The sequence below is a fragment of the Rhinopithecus bieti genome, unplaced genomic scaffold, assembly GCF_001698545.2.
Source record: "Rhinopithecus bieti isolate Rb0 unplaced genomic scaffold, ASM169854v2 scaffold_12155, whole genome shotgun sequence".
Taxonomy (NCBI): domain Eukaryota; kingdom Metazoa; phylum Chordata; class Mammalia; order Primates; family Cercopithecidae; genus Rhinopithecus; species Rhinopithecus bieti.
Genome location: NW_016807423.1, coordinates 948,372 through 971,232, shown reverse-complemented (window position 1 = coordinate 971,232; position 22,861 = coordinate 948,372). Strand labels below are relative to the sequence as shown.

Sequence of the window (22,861 nt, the reverse complement as noted above, 5' to 3'; positions counted from 1 at the left end):
AGAACTGAATAATATTTACTTAAAAAAAGTTAAGTATCTTTTCTCACTTTATTACCAGTTAAATAAATAATTTCATTTAAGGCTTTATCATAGCCAGTGCCTTTTAAAAATCTATCTTATATGTGCAGTCATTTTAGCATTACTTTTCAAATCATTTATGTTAAACCTGTAAGTTTTCCATTGTTTTCTGTGACTATTTTAAACCATTGGGGAGAGGGGAATCTGGCTAAATATTGTATAGATAATATTACTCTTTTAATAACAATCACACCATCATTCTATGTTGGTATTTTTTTTTTTTTTTTTTTTTTTTTCCTTCTTTTGGAGACAGCGTCTGTCGCCAGGCTGGAGTGCAGTGGCGTGATCAATTCACTGCAACGTCCCCCTCCTGGGTTCAAGTGATTCTTCTACCTCAGCCTGCCAAGTAGCTAGGACTACAGGCGTGTGCCACTACACCCAGCTAATTTTTATAATTTTAGTAGGGATGGGGGTTCACCATGTTGGCCAGGATGGTCTCGATCTCTTGACCTCATGATCTGCCCGCCTTGGCCTCCCATAGTGCTGGGATTACAGGCATGAGCTACCCCACCCAGCCCTTTCTTTTCTTTTTTGAAGACAGTCTCACTCTGTTGCCCAGGCTGGAGTGCAGTGGTGCCATCTCGGCTCCCTGCAACCTCCGCCTCCCAGGTTCAAGCAATTCTCCTGCCTCAGCCTCCCAAGTAGCTGGGATTATAGGTGCACACCACAACGCCCTGCTAATTTTTGTATTTTTAGTAGAGACAGGGTTTCACCATTTTAGCCAGGCTGGTCTCGAATTCCTGGGCTTAAGAGATCTGCCTGCCTCAGCCTCCCAAAGTCCTGGGATTACAGGCGTGAGCCACCATGCCCGGCTACTTGTCTTTTTTGAATACTCTGGTTTATTTTCTGTTTTCAATCTTCAGTGATAGTAATTGTGTACGTACTTTTTGTATGCAATTTTTTTCCCCAAATTTAAGCAGACTAGCTTATTTGTAGATTTTCTCTTTTTCCTCCTCTGAGCTCCACTTTCTTATTTTTCTGGGTATGTTGGGATCACAGCTTGTACTCATTTTCAGTGATCCGTAGGCTTTAAAAATAAGACGTCATTATATTCACAGAGTACAAAGTTTGAATATATTCTCATCAAAATATAAAGTGTAAAAAATGGAAATTTTTTATTATTTTAAGTTATTTCTCTTTTAAATATTCAAAATTAAGCTGAATTAAAATTGTTGTAAGTACATATTTTTATAAAAATAAATTGTAATTCTGGCATTAATTGTTCAACCATTAATCAGTGTAATAAATTGGTTCCTTGCCTTATATGTGTCATTTCTAGACCAGCATATAAATACATTTACTAGTAATATGAATTCCTTAATTCTGCAAAATGTTCCTCAGTTGCTGTGTGATGCTGCTAGGAATGGTGAGCTAACTTTTATGAGTACCTTCAGAACCGTGAATTGGAACAGGAAGAAATCAAATAAATGGATGTTTGACTCTGTTAGGAGACAATACTTTCTTAAGAAAGGTTATCTATGATATTCATGTTATTTGACAGGAAGGATATAACAGTTAATTTGTCTTGTCTTTTATTTCTAACACCCTGTGCTGCTTAGATATTCCATAATCTCAGGCAGAGTTCTCTTGAAGTTTGCAGTTTCACAACCCATAAATGGCATTCTGACATAGTTGCCTCTTTTTTAAAGGACGTGGGAAGAAATATGTGGACAGAGGTTTTCCTGTGGTCTGAACTGTACAATTTACAAGAATGGATTTTTAGGGTTCCAGTTTGCCAGTGCAGAATCTTGTGACAGAGGAAACCCCATTTCTTTAATGAATTTGTTTTTTGTGTTTGTGTTATTTTGCAGGATCTCTAAAGTAAGAAGCCCATAGCAGAGGCCTTTCTTCCCTGGCTCTACAGTCAATAAATAAATGTATGAATAAATAAGAGAAGGCAGATGTTTCTTTTGCCATACTGCAAATTATTGAGCCCTGTCACCAGTCCCAGGGAAATGTTAGGCCTTCCTAGTCCTGGCAAAGCCACAGGAATATTAGTACAAATGGATTCTAATGCCACTAAAGAAAGTACTCTGTGTGGTGATGTGTTACCTGGAGGTAAAAATAATATCTTCTTTGGTCAGATAAAGGATGTAAAATATGGCTTTCATTTTCTAAAAAGCAAACAAATATTTTCTCACTTTAACATTGTTTAAGGAGCTCCATGCTGTCTCTCCTCCACCCAAGGAGTACTGCTCTGCAATAGTACTGCTCTTCAGAGCAGGCTAGAAATAAATCCATTTGCTGCTGTTGTCATAGTTTTCTACTGAAAGGTAAAGCACAGTGATTTATAGCATTGGAAACTAGAGTTAGACTGCTTCAGTTTACCAACTTGGCTGAAGACAGGAACACTTCTGGCTAGTATAATTCATATATAGGTAACCAGGCACCAACATATTGAGGAAATGCTACTTTCCTACTTACCACTGGTATGATCTTAACCTGTCTTTAAAAAATAATACTAATTAAAAAAAAAATAATGGAATAATAGTACATATATCATATGGCTATGATGAGTACTACATGAATATTAATGTGTAAAATGCTTAGAATAGAACCTAATAAATAGTTAAGCACTTAATAAATGTTGGCTGCTGTTATGTCATTATTATTATTGTTATTATTATTATTATTATCATGTAGCCTGGTCTTGGGTATTAGAGAATTGCAGAATATTGAGTAGAAACTTAGGGTTCAGCCATAACTGCAAGCCTTAGCTGGGGACGGGAGGATCGATCAAGGTTGGGGCTTTTGGCAGCTGACCCTGATATTATCACAAGGCTTTCCAAAGTGGGAGCCGGTACTTGTTGAGAGCTGCTAGATTTCTGAGGTGTTCTAGTTATCTTTAGGACCTGCTGCTGAACTGGGGATTCTGAAAAAAGAGGGTGCTGAGAGGGGTGAATAATTGGACTAATACATGGAGAGGAAAAGTGAGGGCCTATAGCTACTAGGTGGGTGAGTTTGCTTGGGTAATTAGAACAGTGGCTTTCAGACTTTTTAGACTTGACCTCAATAACAAATAGTGTGTACATTATGACCCATCACATATGTTCGCATTTGTATATTTGTATGTATTTCAGTAATGGATGTCATAAACACACATTTCACAACAGTGCTTACCCTACGGTATGCGAAGGACTCTGATATTTTCTTTTCTATTCTATTTCATTTGTATATGTACTTTTTGTGTGCAGGTAGTTTCCCTTTTTAAAAAATGTTGATCCTGACTTCCTAAATTGATATAATGTCTTACTAAAGAGGTGTGACCCGCATTTGAAAAAGCACTAGTTTGCCTATGAATTAGTCCTTTGAACATTACCCTAGAAAAAACAGTTTGACATACTTTGTCATCTAGGTGAATGAGAGAAGCCCATCAGAGTTGGCAGAGCCTCTGAAGCTGGGGACAAGACTTGCTTCTCTTTGGCTCTCTTAGCTGCCAGGGTTTAGCTCCACAGTTTACTTGATCACTTGGTTTTCTTGAGTCTAGGTTCTTTTTCTCAGATGGCTTCCTATTTGTTGAGACTAATCTCTTCCTTTAGACTGGGAGATTGCTCCAAGAGGGCAAGAATTACAGTAATAGCTAACACTTCCATAGTGCTTTCTCTGTGCTAGGCACTTTGCTGTTTACATATATTAATCCTCACCACAGCCTATATATTAGGTACCTTAATGATCTTCATTTTACAGGTGGGGAAACTAAAGCATACAGAAATATGCTTAGCTTACCCTTCAATAGAGGTCTTCTGCAACTTACCTTAAATATTAATGGATGAAATTAAGTTAGTTTCTGGGCTTATTAACTTTCCTTATGGCTTTTCTTACCACAAGTATATTCAAATGATTAGCAAGTAATAGAAATTGAATAAAAAATGGCACTGAACTTTGTCTGAAGGAATACAGTTTAGTTAAATTGGTCAAATTCAGCATTTGAATAATGACTGTGCTTTGAGCCCTAACATTAAAGCCCTGTAGTCTTCCTTCAGGCTTGGGTTTGAGAATGAATAATGTTGCAGAAACACCCACATAGTCTTAGCTCATTATTTTACCAGTTTGAGATCCTTGATCTTTCTTCCAGTCCCTTGCCCACTGCAACAGCTGTTTAGTTTGGCCCATGCCTTCTGGGTTAATAGTATTTCTGACACAGTGTGAGTTTTCATGTTGCTATGTATAATTTCTGCCAGAGTCTTGACTGCTGCCAGGCCTCAGGGTTGGAGGTTGCAACTGATTTGTGGGGGAGGGTGCTTGTCACTGACGCAGGAACAAGGTGCTTTCCGTAGCTCTGATTTGTTGCTGGCTGAGTGTGAATGATGTCAGGCAGATCAGAGGACAGCTGATTCATTTGGGATCTGGAACTTGCCACTGTCCCACCGCTGCCTCCTGGGCTCTTAGGTCTTTTGTGAGGGGAGGGGAGGGGTGTTCTGAAGATCATGTTTTTGGAGAAAAGTACTTTAATTTTTGCCGTAAGTTTGGGAAGCTTTTATAATTTCCTTTGGCTGACAGAACTGCATACCCCTTGTGTGAGAGAACTTCCTACCAAGACTCCAGTGTGAGGGCAAAACTTGAGTAGCCAGGAGAATGATGAAACGGAGGCGAGAGAGACTGGGAGCACCGTGTCTGCGGATTCAGTAAGGAGGCTGGGGTCTCTATGGAAACTGGCAGATGTCAGGGAAAAAAACTAATGCCAACTAACACAGCTTCGTTTATTTGGATGAAGACTGTTTTGGAGATGCCTGTCAGGAAGAGGGCTGAGCTGGCTTGATTAATTCAAGGTCAAAACAGTGGTCCTTGGCAGGGGCATATGAGGTTTCCAATTCCAGAAACTGAGTTAGATGTCATTTTAGGGGTTCCTGAATACTTGGGGAACTGAGTAAAAAAATGAAGACAATTATTTTCTTGCCTTGAAAGCAAATGTTTATTTAAAGTTAGTGTCAAAGCTGCATATACAAGCCCCATAAATGTGAGAAACCAATGGAAACAAAAAGTACCTCCTCCTTTGACTAGAGAAGATATTTCTTCCCATGACCTGTCAGCTCAGGAACTCAGATCTGCCCTTGCAGATTCAAGCATGGGTCCTTTAGGGTGTGACCTGAATTTTATTTCTATATTGGCCAATATAGAAATAAACTTTATTAGGTGAGAATATCAAAGCTGGGAGTGGAAGAAGGCTTCCTCTTCAGGGTGACTTTTCCAAGAGCAGCTCAGGCTTATTTAATGAAGAAGTGCCAAGTGAATTCATCAGTATATTAGAGAACCAGTGAAAGAAGAGACCTAGAATCCATTTCACCTCAATTATCTGTCTTGAACTGCCTTTGTTTAACTCACAGGGTGAAGGGAGTGTACTTCAGATTTTCTTCCTGAGTCAAACTGCTTGCCCCAAGACAGACAGGTTTCTTTAGTGGGATTCTTTTGTGATGTTGCCCTTCAGTGTCCGTGGATGCTTATTGATTGAATTAATGATTCTATTAGACCTTGAGAAACAGGATGTGTTTGAAGTGTATAGTTGGAGTATTGACACACTTTAAAAAAAAAACCTTTTATTCTCATAGTGACACAAAAGTAAAAGACCATTTAAAAACAGACTTCATCAACTAATGTGTTATTTAAAGTAAAGGTCACTTGTTAACAAAATTAAAATTTTAAATGGAGTTTGTAGTTTAAGAAAACTTAAATGGTCAAAAATCATGGTTCTGTTTTTGCTTTTGAGAGTATCTTACTTTATGGCCCTGGTGGGAGTGCAGTGGTGCTGTCACAGCTCACTAAACCTTGACCTCCTGGGCCCAAGGGATCCTTCCACCTCAGCAGCTGGGACTACAGGCATGCACCACCAAACCTGGCTAATTTTGTAATTTTTTTTTATAGAAATAAGGTCTCTTTATGTTGCTCAGGCTAGTCTGGAACTCCTGAGCTCAAGTGATCCTCTTGCCTCAGCCTCTTAAAAGTGCTGAGATTACCATACCTGGCAAATCATGCTTTTCAAATGTTGGTACACTGCTGTTGGTAATCATTGAATCTGTTTTATTGACTTTGAGTTAGAAAAATACCCCCTGAGGAGCTAATAAGTAGTTTGTATATCACCTTTTCCTTTTTCAAACAATCTTTTTTAGACTCTAGACGCATTGTATAACCAGTTTGCAGGGTAGTAATTAGGGACAAAAAGAAAATAAAATTTGCTGGCCTGGTGTGGTGGATCATGCCTGTAATCCCAGCACTTTGGGAGGCCGAGGAGGGCGGATCACGAGGTCAGGAGATTGAGACCATCCTGGCTAACACGGTGAAACCCTGTCTCTACTAAAATACAAAAAATTAGCTGGGCGCGGTGGCGGGCGCCTGTAGTCCCAGCTACTCAGGAGGCTGAGGCAGGAGAATGGCGTGAACCCGGGAGGCGGAGCTTGCAGTGAGCCGAGATCACACCACTGTACTCCCGCCTGGGCAACAGAGGGAGACTCCATCTCAAAAAAAAAGAAATGAAATTTGGCTTTCATAGATTTTTATAATTTCAATTACATATTGAACAAAATGGCTAAACTTCATTTTATGTGATGAGACTTAAGGCTTCAAAATTTTGTATAAGCATATTATTCAGGTTAACAAGTAAGTACTGTCTAATGTTGTAATTGGTTCTAACTTATATATGGAGGAGCTTAACTTTGAAATAGTTCTTTGGAAGAGTGAAAATTCTTTTGAAAAGGAGAAATTAACTTAAAATTAACATTTTTACTTCTTTTAACTTTAAAAAAAATGTTGAGTTTGTAGAAATGGGGGCATAACTGTAATTTTAAATAGCTGTTTGCCCTCCTATATTCTATCCTGTTATGACCCCATATTGTGTATCCACCTGAGAAGTAAACTGAAGACCACTAGAGTGATAGTGACTAGGAAAGTGAAGATTTCCTTTGAATGTCACTGTGTCCATATTATAAACAGTCAGAAATAACAGTACAAGAAACTAATAATGTTATCATTTTGAAGTAGATCAGGTACTTATGTGATACTTAAGTAATTTTTTTACCTTGGAAATTAAATATGGTGTGTTTACAGAAAGCCATGCCAATAAGGTAGCAAATTAAATATTGTGAATATTATTTTTATTATTTTTATCATGTGTAATTTCTACTAATGGTAGCAAATTAGAAATCTGTATTTATCACCTGTTTTCAATCTAAAGATCTTATTTAATAATCTTCAATAGGACTTAACATGTCAAAATGGCTAGATTGTTTTTATGGGAAAAAATAACCTGGGAATCTAAAATTTAAGTGGAAGCAAAATACATAGTTAACTGACATTATCTGATACATTCATTAGAGAAAAGTTAGCTAAACAAATTCGTATTATTGTAGATATAATCAATAATTTATAAACTATTCAGAATGTTTTACTCTTAGGGACATACACATTTCTCTAGGAAGTTTTAGTCATTGAACATTAAATATTAACTGTTGCCTGCTAATTGATGAGTTGTAGTAAATTTGCAATGTTTGGTTTGCCCAGAAACCAATTCTAAATTGGCTGGGTGCAGTGGCTTACATCTGTAATCTCAGCACTTTTGAGAGGCTTAGGTGGGTGGATCACTCGAGGTCAGGAGTTTGAGACCAGACTGACCAACATGATGAAACTCTGTTTGTACTAAAAATACAAAATTAACTGGGTGTGGTGGTGCATGTCTGTAATCCCAGCTACTTGGGAGGCTGAGGCAGGAGAATCACTTGAACCCAGGAGGTGGAGATTGCAGTGAGCCAAGATCGTGCCATTGCACTCCAGCCTGGGCAACAAGAGCAAAACTCCGTCTCAAAAAATAAAAATAAAAATAAATAACAAATATGTTGAGTAGCCAAATCTTAAATATTGTATTTTAATTTTATGGATTAAGTTTTTGTCTCTGTTGTCATCCTATACCAACATTGGTACTAAAGTATGATATTGGAGAATGATTTTGACCACTTTTCTTGAACTTTTGCCTAAACCAAGCCACTTTGAATATGTTTCTTTTTGGTTGAAAAGTTAATCACTGACCTTGTTTTTTTCCTGTTGTGGTACCTTGTCAGAATCTCTACCCTTTGCCGAGGAGCTGAAGTAAACCAGCACATGTTTTCACCCACATCTGCTCCAGCCCTCTTCCTCACTAAAGTCCCATTTAGTGCTGATTGTGCTTTGGCTACTTCTCCTCTTGCCTTTTTCCTGAACCCACGAGCCCACAGCAGTCCTGGCACTCCTTGTTCCAGCCGCCCACTGCCGTGGAGGTAAGGAAACTTGCTGTGAATCTGGGCCTTGACAATTGCTTCTGGCCAAATGTTGAAACCCATACCTTACTCCTTAATGGGGAGAAATGGAGTAAGAGTCTTGGTTCTGTCACGGAGAGGAGTGAAATAAATATCACAGATTTCTGTTGTATTGAAAATGTCAGAAGAAAGGAGGGTAGGTTATCAGTACTTGGATTTTTGAGGCTGTTATAAATTGTGTGGCCATCCTGACCGTTGGACAACCTTGTGAACTATGACCTGTGACCACCCCATAGTGTGGCAGAGTGCTAGAACTCTTTGGAGGTTCAAAAGTTCAAACCTCACATTTTACACGATGGGAAAATTTGTGTCCACAAGTTAAATGGTTTGTTCAGGTTGAGGAAAATAGACCTTCTCCCCTTTCTTTCTGCCTTCCTTTTCTTATATTCAACATTATTTGATTATATGCTATCTGCTAGGACACTGTTTTAGGCATGAGAAGTAAAGCAGTGAACATAAAGCAATAAAATCCCTGTCCTCAAGGAGCTTAGATTCTCGTGGAGAAAGACAAGTTAATGAGTAAATATATAACATAATGGATAGACATGGTGCTTCTGAGAAAAATAAAGTAGGATAAGAGAATGTAGAGGCCAGGGCTTGACATTTTATGTAAGGTGGTCAGGGAGGTCCTCAGTGGTAAGTTGACATATGAAAAAAGACCTGAAGGAAGTCATGGAGCCTGAATGGATCTGGAAGAAAAGTGTTCCAGGCAGAGGCAACATGGAAGTGCCAGGGGCCTAATCTAGGAGCTTGCTCCATGTATTCTTTGTGCAACAGAGTCCAGTGATGCTGGTACAGAATAAGTTGGGTGATGAGTGTTGGGAAGTGAGGCCTGAAGTATAGTGGGCAGCCAGATTAAACAATTTTGAGGCTTTTTGAGATGGAGTTTCGCTCTTGTTGCCCAGGCTGGAGTGCAATGGCACGATCTCGGTTCACTGCAACCTCCACCTCCCAGATTTAAGTGATTCTTCTGCCTCAGCCTCCGGAGTAGCTGGGATTACAGGTGGCTGCCCCCACTCCCAGCTAATGTTTGTATTTTTAGTAGAGACAGGGTTTTACCACGTTGACCAGGCTGATCTCAAACTCCTGACCTCAAGTGATCCACCCGCCTCGGCCTCCCAAAGCACTGGGATTACAGGTGTGAGCCACCACACCCCACCAGGACTTTTGTTTTTATGCTGGGTGAGATGAGTAGCCACTGGAAGGTTTAAATAAGAATGTCATGATCTGACGTACATCAAAAGATCACTCTGGGCTGGGCGCAGTGGCTTACACCTATAATCCCAGCAGTTTGGAAGGCCGAGGCAGGCGGATTGCTTGAGTTCAAGACCACTCACGAGTTCGAGACCAGCCTGGGCAACATGATGAAACCCCGTCTCTACAAGAAATGCAAAAATTAGCTGGGCATGGTGGCACATGCCTGTAGTCCCCGCTACTCGGGCGGCTGAGGTGGGAGGATGTCTTGAACCTGGGAGGTGGAGGTTGCAGTAAGCTGAGATCACACCACTGCACTCCAGCCTTGGAGCAAAACCTTGTCAAAAAAACAAAAACAAACAAACAAAAAAAAGCAAACAAAAAAACCCACTCTGGTTATAGTTAGAAGGCCACCAGGTAAGAGACAATGGTTATTTGAACCCATGGTGATTGAGATGATAAGAAGTGGTCAGATTTGGGGATGTATTTTAAAGGTGGAATTGATAGAGGAGGAAGAGATATCCAAGGATTGAGCCCTGGGGCAAGTTTTAGAGGTTGGGGCGATAGTGAGGAATTAGACGAAAATGAATTAGCTATTCATTCAAGAGCAAGGACCAGGAGAAGTATCTTAGAAGCCAATTGAAAAAAAAATGTTAAAAAAGGAAAGTGTGACTGATCAGTAGTTATTTGTTAAGCTTTTTGTTAGAGAATAGTAACCTGAAAAACTAAAAGTTTAAGTGAAGCACGATGTATCACGCAGACTTAAGTGACATTATTTGATACAGGAGCTTAAATTCCACAGGCAGTTTGGGACAGTGATAGACTGCCATAGGACAATGTTAGAGGCTAACTTCTCTCAGAAGGCATCTCTTCTAGATGTACTAGCGCTTGGCATATGAGGCTGAGAAAGATTGTAAGTTGGGTAGCCCCCAAGATGTACCCAGTCTTGGCACATGGTTTTGAATATCTCTTGATGACTGTGATCTCAGAACACACAACCTGGAGCAATATTGGTCTTACAGCTTTGGAGCTTGTTAAATTTCATGGAAACTTGTTAAATTTCATGGTTTTGTTTTGTTTTGTTTTCCGTAGACTTGCTCACATGTTTGGTCACTGTATTAGTGCTTCATTCCACTTTTCTTTTGTATCCGTGCCATGCAAAGTGCCATTTCATTAATATGACAAGATTATTTTAGCTTGTTTGCTGGATATTTTTATATTCCTTTAAACATTCTTGAGACTCTGGGATGCAGTTATTTAGAAATTGTTTGATCCTTTGAAGGATTACTTTTAGGCTTTGGTGAGACCAGGGCAGCACATGAGGCTAATTTTTTCTTACTATTGGGGCAGTACTTTGAGTACTCTATTTGATGCTCATGTATTGTGAGTTTTTTCCACTCAGGCTGATGGGAACATGAACGATTCTGGGTCCTTTGTGAGCTCTGAAGAGGGTACCTACTCATTTTCTTGGATCGTTTCCTTACCCACGTATGCTGATAGATATTCAGCTGAAAACTCAGAGGAAGCCCCTGCAGATCTCCAGAGTTCCCCTCTGTATATCTCTGTCTATTCTGGTACCCTGCCTTGAAAATTCTAGTCATCTTAGCCTCCCCAAGTTCTCAACTCTGTCTTTTTAACTCAGGGAGACTGCTGGACTCTTTTTGAGTACCCCCTTTTGCTACTCCTAGATGTGTTCTTCAGGTTGTAAGCTAGGGCAGTCTTAGGGCTTGCTTTGCATGTTTCCCTTTGGTCCAGTGTCTGCAAACTATTGTTTCATATATTTCATCTACTTTTTTTTGTTTTTAAGGTGCAAGGGTAAATCTGATCTCTGATTCCCCATAATGACGAGAAGCAGAAGTCTAGTCTTGCTAATATTTTGAGCTCATGCTTCTATCATCAGTTGTGATTATTGCTTTATGAGATTATTGGTTGACTGATTCATGTGTTGCATAAGCGCAATAGAAGCAGATTCTTTAAAAATTATTGGCCGGGCGCAGTGGCTCACGCCTGTAATCCCAGCACTTTGGGAGGCCGAGATGGGTGGATCATGAGGTCAGGAGATCGAGACCATCCTGGCTAACACGGTGAAACCCCGTCTCTACTAAAATACAAAAAATTAACCGGGCGTGGTGGCGGGCGCCTGTAGTCCCAGCTACTCGGGAGGCTGAGGCAGGAGAATGGCGTGAACCCGGGAGGCGGAGCTTGCAGTGAGCCGAGATCGCGCCACCACACTCCAGCCTGGGGACAGAGCGAAACTCCGTCTCAAAAAAAAAAAAAAAAATTATTCTATCTTCCTTAGTCAAGAAAAGTTGGAAAATGAAATATCAAAAGAATAAGAATAGGCAACATTTGCTGAGCATTTACTATGTCTTAACATTTTTAAAATGACTTACATTTGTTAAATTTGATTCTCAAAATACTCTGATGAGGTGGGTGACACATGTTCATTTTTTTGATGAGGTGGATAATCTGAGTAAATCTGTTTTATAGATGAAGACACTGTAGTACAGAGAAGTTAAGGAAGTTATTAATAAGCAGTAGAAACTACCATTCAACCCCACAGTATCTTACTCCAATGCCTGTGGTCTTAACCCCTCGGCTGTTGTTACAGGATCCTGGGAAGTGTTGCTTTTCTAGCTAGAAACCTCTGTGACCAGTGACGCCTTTGCCTGAGCTTTGCTCGGGCCTGCTGGGCCCACTTGGCCTGGCAGGCTGCACTTGGCTCAAGCTACCAGCCTGGATCCCAAACCTCCAAAGAGACTGGAGCAGAATGGTGAGGAGTGTGTGAGCAAGCGAGCATAGGGTCTGGCCACTGCACACAGTCAGGCATGCCAACTGCTGCAGCAGGGCGGCCAGCTCCAGGGGCTGGCATGGGTGCTGGCTCACTGTGAGGCTGCATCAGGACCAGGCACACCACAAGCAGCTTCCACAGCTGGCACAAAGGAATGCAGTGGTGCCCAGAAGCTTGGAGACTCTGGGAGCCATCAGGCCCCAAAGTGGGAGTCACAGCTTGGCTTGGGGAGCTCTCAGGTCTAGTCTCTCTGAAGGGCCGCAGCTCTTCTCTCCTTCTCTTGAGTTCTTCCCTTCTCTCTTCTCTCCTTGTCACCCACAATGTGGTGAGCAAGGGGCATATTTCAGCTCTATTTGTATTACAGCTGTTTTGGCCCTGCCATTCGGCGGGTCCCGAGTTCTTGTCCTGCATCCGGAAGGAATGAGGTACACAGACAAGTATAGGGTGAGCAAGACAAAGGGGAACTTTGTTGAGTGATATAATAGCTTAGAGGGGACCCACAGTGGGTAGCTCCTGTCTGTAGGCAGGTCCTCCCATTGAGTGTTCAGCTCTCAGCAGAGAGGAGGTCCTGGAATGGGTGGTTCCTTTCTGCAGGCAGGTGGTCCCATTATCTCCCTGTGATCCCTCCTTCCTCTCCCCAAGTCTGGCTGAGTCTAGGGGTTTTTATGGGCCTCATAGGGGAGGAAGTGCATGCTGGTTGGTCCATGGGCAGCCATGGGTGGGCCCAGGGAAAAGCACCACAAGTTGCCCTTGCAGTTTCTGGGACTAGCAACCCAGCCCCCAGGCTTCAGGCTTTCCCTGGCTTGAAGGTGGGTCTTCACTGTGGACCAGCTTCCTTCTGCCCTGGAGCCTGTCTGCCTCCTGCTGCTGTTCATGGTCCCCAGGCTGTTCATGCTAAGGGGTGCCTGCAGGCTAGCACTGGGCTGTCCTCAGCGCACTCCTCAGCCTCCTTCCCATGCTTGTCAGTGCCCAAAGTCTGGAGGGGGTCAAAGTGGCAAGGGGGCTGGCGTGTCAGCACTGCCCTGAGCATGTGCACAACCAGCTGGACTGTGACAGCTCCCGGGCTGGGCCCCAACTTTGCTCCGAGATTGGAGTAGGCACCGACAGGGGAGAAGCCAGGTAGCGAGAGTAGACAATTCTGAGCCTGCGAGGGGCAGGGGCCTTCCTAGGCCCGAGAGTTCAGAGATGCCTGAGTCCGAAGCTGCAGCAGGGCAGCAGTGGCTGCACCCAGGGAGTTCCCACCCAGGGGGCTTCCACCCCACCAACTCAGAAGGGGTGGGGCTCCCGCTTTTCCCTGGCTCGCACCGACTTCGTAGAGCATGCAGCCCCAGCTGCACCTCCTAGCAGTCTTCAGCAAGGGCTTCCGGTCCAGTGCATTGTCCCGGGCCAGGCGCTGGGCTGCTCTAACGTATCGAGTCTGGGGCTCCTGGCAGTGGCCATGCCAGTTGTTTACATGGTAATCTGCTGGTGAACAATGTGGACATGTTGTATTTGCTGCTGTGAGATGCCGCTTTCACTTCCCACCCTGGGCCCCTGAAGCATGGCCCCAGCTCCATGTCTCGGGCCAGGCTCCTGTGCTCCCTGTGCAAGCATGGGACCACCCTGGGCCCAGCTCCGCCCTAGTGCCCCTCTCTGCCTGTTCCTCTGTGCGCTTCTCTCCCACTGGTGGATAGCTCAGCTCAGACTGGCCCAATTGTGGCAGTTCCCAGGGGTGGGTTCCCAGGGCAGTGGGCTTGTTGGGGGGCTTCCAGAGGAGGGTTCCAGGGACTGGCCACCTTGGCGTCTGCACCAGAAGACCCGTGACCTGCGCCTGTACCCCACTGCAGCCAGCATCATGGCAGTGACTGCTTCATGGCAATGACGGGCTGCTGCTGCCATCACTGTGATGTTTCTGATGAACCATATGCAATCGAGAATTTATTTAATAAATTTACAAACTGAGCACTTACCAGCTCCCAGGCACTGTTCTTAGCACTTGAAAATGTAAAGGTCATTTGCTTCTCATACCAGTTCTATGAGAGATATTATCATTGTACTTATTTCACACATGAGGAAGCAAGGGTACAGAGATTAAATAAATTGCTCAAGATAACACAGCTGTGTAAGTGGCAGAACTGGGATAGAAACCTGGGTAGTCTGGCTTCAGAGATCACATTCTTAACAACCACACTGTTCCATGTCTCTATCTGAGATACTTTCATTATGTAATATCACATGTTCTGAACCAAAGTAGTTTTTGCAGCCTTGGGTCTTTTCCCAAGGTGATGTATTAATAACATTGTTTAATAAATCCTCCAATCCTGGGGGTGGGAATTGGTATTCTCACAGTCTGTTGTCACTTCTAGGTCATTACCTTTATTACCTTCTTGTAAAAACCTCTGTTCTTTTTTTTGAGGCAGGTTCTCACTCTGTCACTCAGGCTGGAGTGCAGTAGCATGATCTTGGCTTACTGCAACCTCTTCCTCCCAGGTTCAAGCGATTCTCCTGCCTCAGCCTCCCCAATAGCTGGGATTACAGGCACCCGCCACCACACCTGGCTAATTTTTGTATTTTTAGTAGAGAGTGGGTTTCACCGTGTTGGCAAGGCTGTTCTCGAACTCCTGACCTCAAGTAACCTGACCACTTCAGCCTCCCAAAGTGCTGGGATTATAGGCATGAGCCACCACACCCGGCAAAAAAATCCCTCTGTTTTTTTAGGCTTGTATCATTCCATTTTACCCCTGCTTATTACTTCATCAATTAACTTAGTTTTGTTCGCTGTACTCAAATTCACAGTCCAGGACAGAATCTGTGCTTAGTGAAGAGAGTGATGAACCTCCATTCTGCAGTATCCTTATGATGAACCTCTCTCACTCAATTTATTAAGCAAATAAGCAAGTAAAGTAGAAAGATGAGAAAAATGGTTCCAGTAAACAATGTGCGTAAGTGAATAACTGAAAATTGGGTGCTACTGGCAGTGAATTTGAGTACCAGGAGAGAGGGAACTAGGAGGTGGGGACTTCCAGGGGTGGGTTCCAGGGACTGCCCACCTTGGCATCTCCACCTGTGGACCCGTGGCCTGCTCCTCTACCCCACTGCAGCCAGAGTCATGGCAGTGGCCATATTACGATGTCTTTTTTATCTCTTTTTTTTTTTCTTTGATGAGTATAACTATTATAGGCTCAATTATGTTCTACTAAAATTTGTATAGGTTGAAATCCTAACCCCCAATAACTCATGGTATTTGGAGATAGGATCTTTAAAGGGGCAATTAAGGTTAAATGAAGTCTTTCAGATAGATCCTAATCCAGGATTACTTATGAGAAGAGGGGATTAGGACACAGACAAGCACAGAGGGAAGGCCATGCAAAGACAAAGGGAGGTAGCCATTTACAAACCAAGGAATGAGGTCATAGAAGAAACCAACCCTGCTAATACCCTTATCTTGAACTTCTAGCCTGAACTATGAGGAAATAAATTTCTGTTGGTTAAGTCACCCAGTTTTTGACACTTGGTTATGTATGGCAGCCCTGGTAAACCAACACAGCTATTGAGGCATTTGGCTGCATTGCCCCAGAGGATTGGAAAACAGTGTTCCCTTGCATCATAGTGTAGTGAGGACTAGCCCTGCTTAAGGTCTTAACCCTCTTTATTGACTGCATCTTAGGGATGGTCTTAGGACCTTACAAATTGTTGCCCATAATAATTTGAAGGACAATCAAGATACAGTTTTGAAATGATACCCTCTCTAGCTCTGTAATACATTGCATTTTATGCCTTGATTGAAGGAATGAGTCTGTTATAAACAGACGTTGATGCTAGCTCTTAAGTGTCTCAGATGGGTATGATGAACCTTAAGAGGCATAATAAATTTAATTGTGATTTGGGTTGAATTAAATAACCACTAACCTTTAGTTCATTTGCATGTCTTCTAAGAAAATGATTCCAGCATACTGATTGGCACTCAGATGTGGGTGTTGCATTTTTAGAGTAAGAGTGCTAGATTGACTTTGTGTTGCAACTGGTGTCATTGAAGAAAGGAGGCAGTTGTGTCTCTGGCTATTCACTGGCCCAGCTGTAGGCCTGCTGGGGATAGAAGTTTGATGTTAACTACTTAATGGAACACAGAATGACTTAAGTTTTGAATCAGTTTTGAATTGCCATAGACTTTGTCAGCCCTGAAGTAGGAGGGCTTGCAGGAGGAAATCCATACTAGAGTGATTTTCATATTGGAAGCATTCTAGTTTTAGCTTGCTTCCTACTGCATAGGAATTCCTTCCATACAATCTCTAGCAAAAAGCTATTCAGCCTTTGCTTGAACATCTTCAGCAACAAACAGTTCACTCTCGAAGCTTTCGTCCATTAGTACCAATTTAGTTCTCTGGTGCCTCCTATGTCACATGTATGAGAGGCTTTCGGTAGACCGTGTGGCAGATGGACAGGTGTTCCTTTAGGCCTCCTCCAGAACTAGGCAGCCTTTGAAACCCCTTTCTGGTAGTGTCAAAATTATTTCCTGCCAAAGAGAAAGCACTATTTTCATTTTACCAACACCTGCTTCTCTTGTCTTTTTTTAAACAACTGCTTTTCAGAGTAATTTCAAAAGAGAAGCATCTCCCAGAACTTGTTCTTATCCTGGCCCTGCTGCATAATGGTGGTAGGCAGATTACTTCACTTCTTTATACCTCAGTTCTCTACATCATTAAAATGGGACTTACAATGGTACTTCAAGGATTATAGTAAGAATTAAGTGAGTCAGTACATCTACAATTGTTTAGAATATTACCTGGGCTGCTATACCGGTTATTTTGCTGCTTCCATTGTTGGGAAACTCAGATGTTGCTAATTCTTAGCACTTCATTTTGCTTCCATTACTTTTTTCTTTGCTTCCATTACTTTTCTCATATTCTTATTTTTCCCTTGGATAACTGTACGTATTGCCCGCCATATGTCCATACTGCGGAAGCTCCATTACTGGCTTAGGTGAGGCAGTGGAAGCTGGGTGCCCACCTGCCCTCTCATGCAGTCTCACTGATTGTTTCTGCTGAAAACTGTCCTGTTGGGGCTCAGCAGGGCATGGACTGAAATGAAAAACACTTTGAATTACATTCTTTCTAAAAAACCAGTTTTTGGCAAGGAGGAAAGGAAACAGTTTTAAGGTATTTCATTTCTCCTCCTACAGCAGGGAAAGAGCATCTTGAGAGTATCTTCAGAAGAAGTGATTCTCTTGTTAGAGAAGGGAGGTTTTTTGATTTTTTTTTGTTTGTTTGTTTTTTCATTGAAAAGGTAAAATAAGGAAGACTAGTAGCTGTGATTTAACTTCAGGAACCCTTATATGTGACAGTGTTTCATAGACCCTGGCTCCAGGTGACCCTGAATAAAGATATAATTCTGTATGGCTAGATGCCAAATGCTTGCTCTTGCCTAAGAGCAGGAAGTTGAAGCTTTCTAGGGTACTTCTGTTTCTAGAACTAGGAAAATTTTATTTACTACATTTAACATTGTATTATGGAAAATCTCAAAATGTTCAAAAGTAGAAAGACTCATACTATATCCCCAGTATCGTCTACATTGTCAGCTCATGGTATACTATTTCATACTAGAAATAAAATACCTATTTTCTTTCTCTGTCTCTCTTGCTTATTTTGAAGCAAATCTCAAATTTTATGTCATTTCGTCTATATATATTTGTATCTCTAAATGTAAGGACTCCTTAAAAATGTAATCACAATATTATTACCACACCTAAAACAATTGATAGTTTATCAATATCATCAAATATCCAGTTAATATTCAAATTTTTTTGCAGTTGGTTTTTTGGAATCAGTAGCCAAACTATGTCAGCACAGTGTATTTGGTTAATACGTCTCTTAGGTAGGGTGGTGATACAATTTACTATCTAAACTAGGAAACTTTTGATAATGAAAGAGGATTCTGTTAATATTACTGGGACAACAGACATAAACCTGTTAAATAAAATAATTGGGATGTCTGATCACTCTTTCTTTCTTTTTTTCTTTTTGAGACAGTCTCTCTCTGTTGCCCAGGCTGGAGTGCAGTGGCACGATCACAGCTCACTGCAACCTTGAACTCCTGGGCTCAAACAATCCTCCAACCTCAGCCTCCCAAGTAGCTGGGACTACAGACATGCACCACAAACCTGGCTAATTTTTTCCATTTTTTGTAGAGATAGGGTCTTGCTATGTTGCCCAGGCTGTGCTGCAAAGTTTATTTTAATCTAGGGTGTTCTCACCTTCTTTTTTTTTTCCTTGCAATTAATTTGTTGCAGAAACTGAGTTGTTTGTTCTTGTAGACTTTCCCACATTCTGCATTTTGCTGACTGCATCCTTCAGAGCTTTTCTTCTAACATGTTCTTATGAGCTCTGTATTTCCTATAAACTGGGGGCTTGACCTTATTGTGGTTTGGTTGGGTTGAGGGGGTGGGAAGAATACTTATCAGTTAGTTCAGTGTATATCTGTCAGGAGGCAGGTAATGTCAAGTCTCTCCCTTGTTTTGTTAGTAGTGGCCATTGATAATCATCACCTAGATTCATTATTTTCTTAGGAGTTTGCAAAAGATGATTCCCATTCCCTTTATTAACTACAGTACTTACACGAAAGAATTTTCTCCTCGTTATCTATTTTTTTTTACCCTGAAGTACACAGATAATTACCCTTACTTAAGTCAACTTGGCTTAGACTCTTTCCTGAGTCTTCAGCCTAAAGCCTGAGTGTCCTGGGTTCCTTGGTCAGTGTTTCATACCTGCTGATTACTGCTTTGTAGTGAAGATTGTTTGCCTAGAGCAGCACAGGGGGAGTTAGTGGTGATGAAGCCCCTTGGAGTTTGCCATTTAAGTAGCTAACTGATTGCTCAGCTGAGGAAAACTTTGGCTTCCTCTTCTGGCCCACGTAGAAAGAGGAAGTATCTATAGTAGTCATGCTTGTTATATAGACCCTGGGACTCTGAGAGATGAGAATGAATCTAGAAGGCAGCAGCTTTTCCTTCATGTCCCTAGATGTCACAGGAGGAGGAGCCAGTGCCGATCCTGATGGCCTCATTTTGGTAGATAGGATGGGCTCAGGGCTAGAGAGTCCTGTTGTTAAGAAACAAGCATATTGGAGTAGAGTCAGAGAAACAATTAATTTACGATGATAGATCCTTGGCATAGAAGAATTAATTTTCGTAGGTTTAATTGTTTCTTAATATATACATATATGTGTGTGTAGATAGATGGATTGATTGATTTTTTTTTTTTTTTTTTTTTGGGGGGGATTTTTTTTTTTTTTTTTTTTGGAGGGGTATCTTCAGGATAAATTCCTAGAACTGGGATAGCTGAGTCAAAAATTAAATGTATATGTAGTTTTATTAGATATTGTCCAGTTTCCCTCCACAGTTTATAGTTATACTATTTTACATTTCCATCAGCAGTTTAAGATAATGTCTATTTGCACACAGCCTTGCCAACAATATGATTGTCAAGCTTTTGAATTTTTGCTAATCTGAGAGGTAAGAAATGGTATCTCAATGTAGCCAAGTAAAAAGTCGTATTAAAATATTCCTTAAGAAAGAAGTTTTTTTTTTGGAGGGGGGATGGAGTTTTGCTCTGTCACCCAGGCTGGAGTGCAATGGCGCGATCTTGGCTCACTGCATCCTCCGCCTCCCAGGTTTAAGCAGTTCTCTGCCTCAACCTCCTGAGTAGCTGATTATAGGTACCCACCACCACGCCTGGCTGATTTTTTTTGTATTTTTAGTAGAGATGGGGTTTCACCATCTTGGCCAGGCTGATCTTGAACTCCTGACCTTATGATCCACCCACCTCGGCCTCCCAAAATGCTGGGATTACAGGTGTGAGCCACCGTACCTGGCCTGTTTTTTTTTTGTTGTTGTTGTTGTTTTAATCCTATGTGAAGGGAATCAGTTTTCCTGTCCTGGGAAATTGAGATAGATTTATTCATTCTTTCATTCATTCATTCAACTGCATGCTAGGCCCTCTGAGCAGGAGAAGATGCCCGCATGGGCAGTAGGAAACTTCACAGCATGGGGTAGAGTAAAAGCGATGCTTTTTATTTCATAAGCTTTCAGCCTTATTCACCCCTATTCAGTCATTCCCAGAACTTTTCAAGTGATTTTTCTGGATGTTAGCAGAAATATTTTTTTAACGTCAAAATTCCAAGAATAGTTCAAAGAGCTTTTCACCCCCCAAACCAAAGGGTCAGCAAAATAAACCCCATGAACCAAATGTGACCCGTAGGCTGTGTTTATACAAACCACAAGCTAATAATGAAGTTTACATATTTAAGGGATATTTACAAAAAACAAGGAATATGTGACAGAGACCACATGTGACTTGCAAAGCCTAAAATACTTATTATCTGGCCTTTACAGAAAAAGTTTGACAGCCCTTGTCCTAACCCATACAGAATTAGTTCCTGATATGTTATCTCATCAGCCCTGAATACTTTAGTGTATACTTCCTACAGAGACTTTTCATAACAATACAGCCGTTAAAATCAGAAAACTAACATTGATAAATACTGCATCTAATCTACAAGTTTAATTAATATTTCACCAAATGTCCTAGTAATATCCCTTGTAACGGAAAGTTCCGATCCAGGATCATGTGTTAGAATTCTACTGTTATTCATCTTCTATTTCCTTCAATCTCACGCAATTTTGTAGTTATTTCCTCAGTTTTTATAATCTCGATACTTTTGAAGATCACAGACCAGTTTATTTGATAGGATGTCCTTTAATTTGAATTTGTCTGTTATTTCCGCAGGATTAGAATCAGGTTATGAACCTTTGGCAGAAATATCACAAAAAGGTGGTATTGTGTTTTTTTTTTTTTAAATAGAGTCTTGCTCTGTTGCCCAGGCTGTAGTGTAGTGGCACAGTCACTACCTCCTGGGTTCAAGTGATCCTCCCATCCCAGCCTCTTTTGTTGTTTTTGTTTTTTTGAGACAGAGTCTCACTCAGTCACCCAGGCTGGAGTGCAGTGGCACAATCTTGGCTCACTGCAACCTCCGCCTCCCGGATTCAAGCGATTCTCCTGTCTCAGTCTCCCTAGTAGCTGGGATTACAGGCGCCCGCCATCACGCCCGGCTAATTTTTGTATTTTTTTTTAGTAGAGATGGGACTTCACCATATTGGTGAGACTGGTCTCAAACCTCTGACCTCAGGTGATCTGCCCGCCTCAGCCTCCCAAAGTGCTGGGATTACAGGTGTGAGCCACCACGCCCGGCCCACCCCAGCCTCTTGAGTAGAGTAGCTAGAAATATAGGCATGTACTACCATGCCTGGCTAAGTTTTTAAAACATTTTTTAGAGACAGGATCTTGCTGTGTTGCCCAGCTGGTCTTGAACTTCTGGATTCAGGTGATTCTTCTGCCTCGGCCTCCCAAAGGGCTGGGATTATAGGCATGAGCTACTACATCCAGCAATGTTGTGTTCTCATTGCATCCTGTTGGGTTATACAGGTTTCCATTTTGTCCCATTACTATGAAGTTAACCTTGATCGCTTTATTAAAAAAGTGGTGTTTTGCTGCCATAAAGTTTTGCTGCTGTAAAGTTACTCTTTTTCCCTTGCTCATTAATAAGTATTTTATGGGAATGTTCTTAAAATTATGTTAGTACCCCATTCCTCATCAAATTTTAACGCCCTGTTTTTAGGATTCATTGATGTTTCCTGGTTGTATTATTATACTATGCTGGTCACTGAATGTTATTTTTACAATTTCATAATTCTTTCTATACCCATCAGTTGGCATTTCACCATAGCAAAAGCTTTCACCTCTCCCTATTCATTTTTCACATATTTTATTATACTGTATAAATTCAGTGGACTTTTGGCCGGGCACTCTGGCTCACACCTGTAATCCCAGCACTTTGGGAGTCTGAGGTCGGTGGATCACTTGAGGTCAGGAGTTCAAGACCAGCCTGGCCAATGTGTTGAAACCCCGTCTGTACTAAAAATACAAAACTAGCCTGGCGTGGTAGCTCACGCCTATAATCCCAGCTACACGGGAGGCTGAGGCACGAGAATCGCTTGAACCCAGGAGGCGGAGGTTGTGGTGAGCCAAGATCGCACCACTGCACTCCGGCCTGGGTGACAGAGTGAGACTTTGTCTCTCCACTCTACCCTCCCCACTCCAAAAAACATTCAGTGGATTTGTCTTATTTGAGGGGTTATATAATCTGTTAATACCATTATAGTTTTGATGCTCAAATTGTATCATATGTGGTCAAAGGAAGTTTCTTCAGGCCGACTTTTGTGTCTTTTTGATGTCTCTGTCATTCTTTGAGAACTAAATAACTTTCTGGCCTGAGAAGATATTCCTGGCTGGCTTATTTTGTACGCTCACTAGCCCTTGAGCTTTTGCTCTAGGCAGCATAGTTCTTTTTAGTGGAGAATGCTTTTTAAAAGCCAAAATATGCATCAGGCATGGTATAATCCCAGCAGTTTAGGGGGCTGAGGAGTTCAAGACCAGCCTGATCTACTTAGTGATACCCCATTTCTTTAAAAAAAAAAAAAAAAAAAAAAAAA

The 22,861-nt window shown here is 41.6% G+C and overlaps 1 protein-coding gene across 11 annotated transcripts in view; it reads left to right on the top strand.

Annotated features, from left to right (window-relative positions):
- MAST2 (microtubule associated serine/threonine kinase 2) overlaps window positions 1–22,861 on the top strand; it is a 259,350-nt gene that overhangs the window by 135,794 nt on the left and 100,695 nt on the right. The window contains exons 1-2 of one of the 11 annotated variants that reach the window (XM_017881767.1): window positions 4,417–4,538; window positions 8,124–8,318. The exons of 6 other annotated variants lie outside the window; for them this stretch is intronic. In XM_017881767.1, the coding sequence (XP_017737256.1) occupies window positions 8,164–8,318 (155 nt within the window). In that variant the 5' untranslated portion in view covers window positions 4,417–4,538; window positions 8,124–8,163. Of the gene's footprint in view, window positions 1–4,416; window positions 4,704–8,123; window positions 8,319–22,861 lie in introns of those variants that run through there. 4 more of the 11 variants (XM_017881765.1, XM_017881766.1, XM_017881775.1 and 1 more) reach the window with 4 other exon arrangements.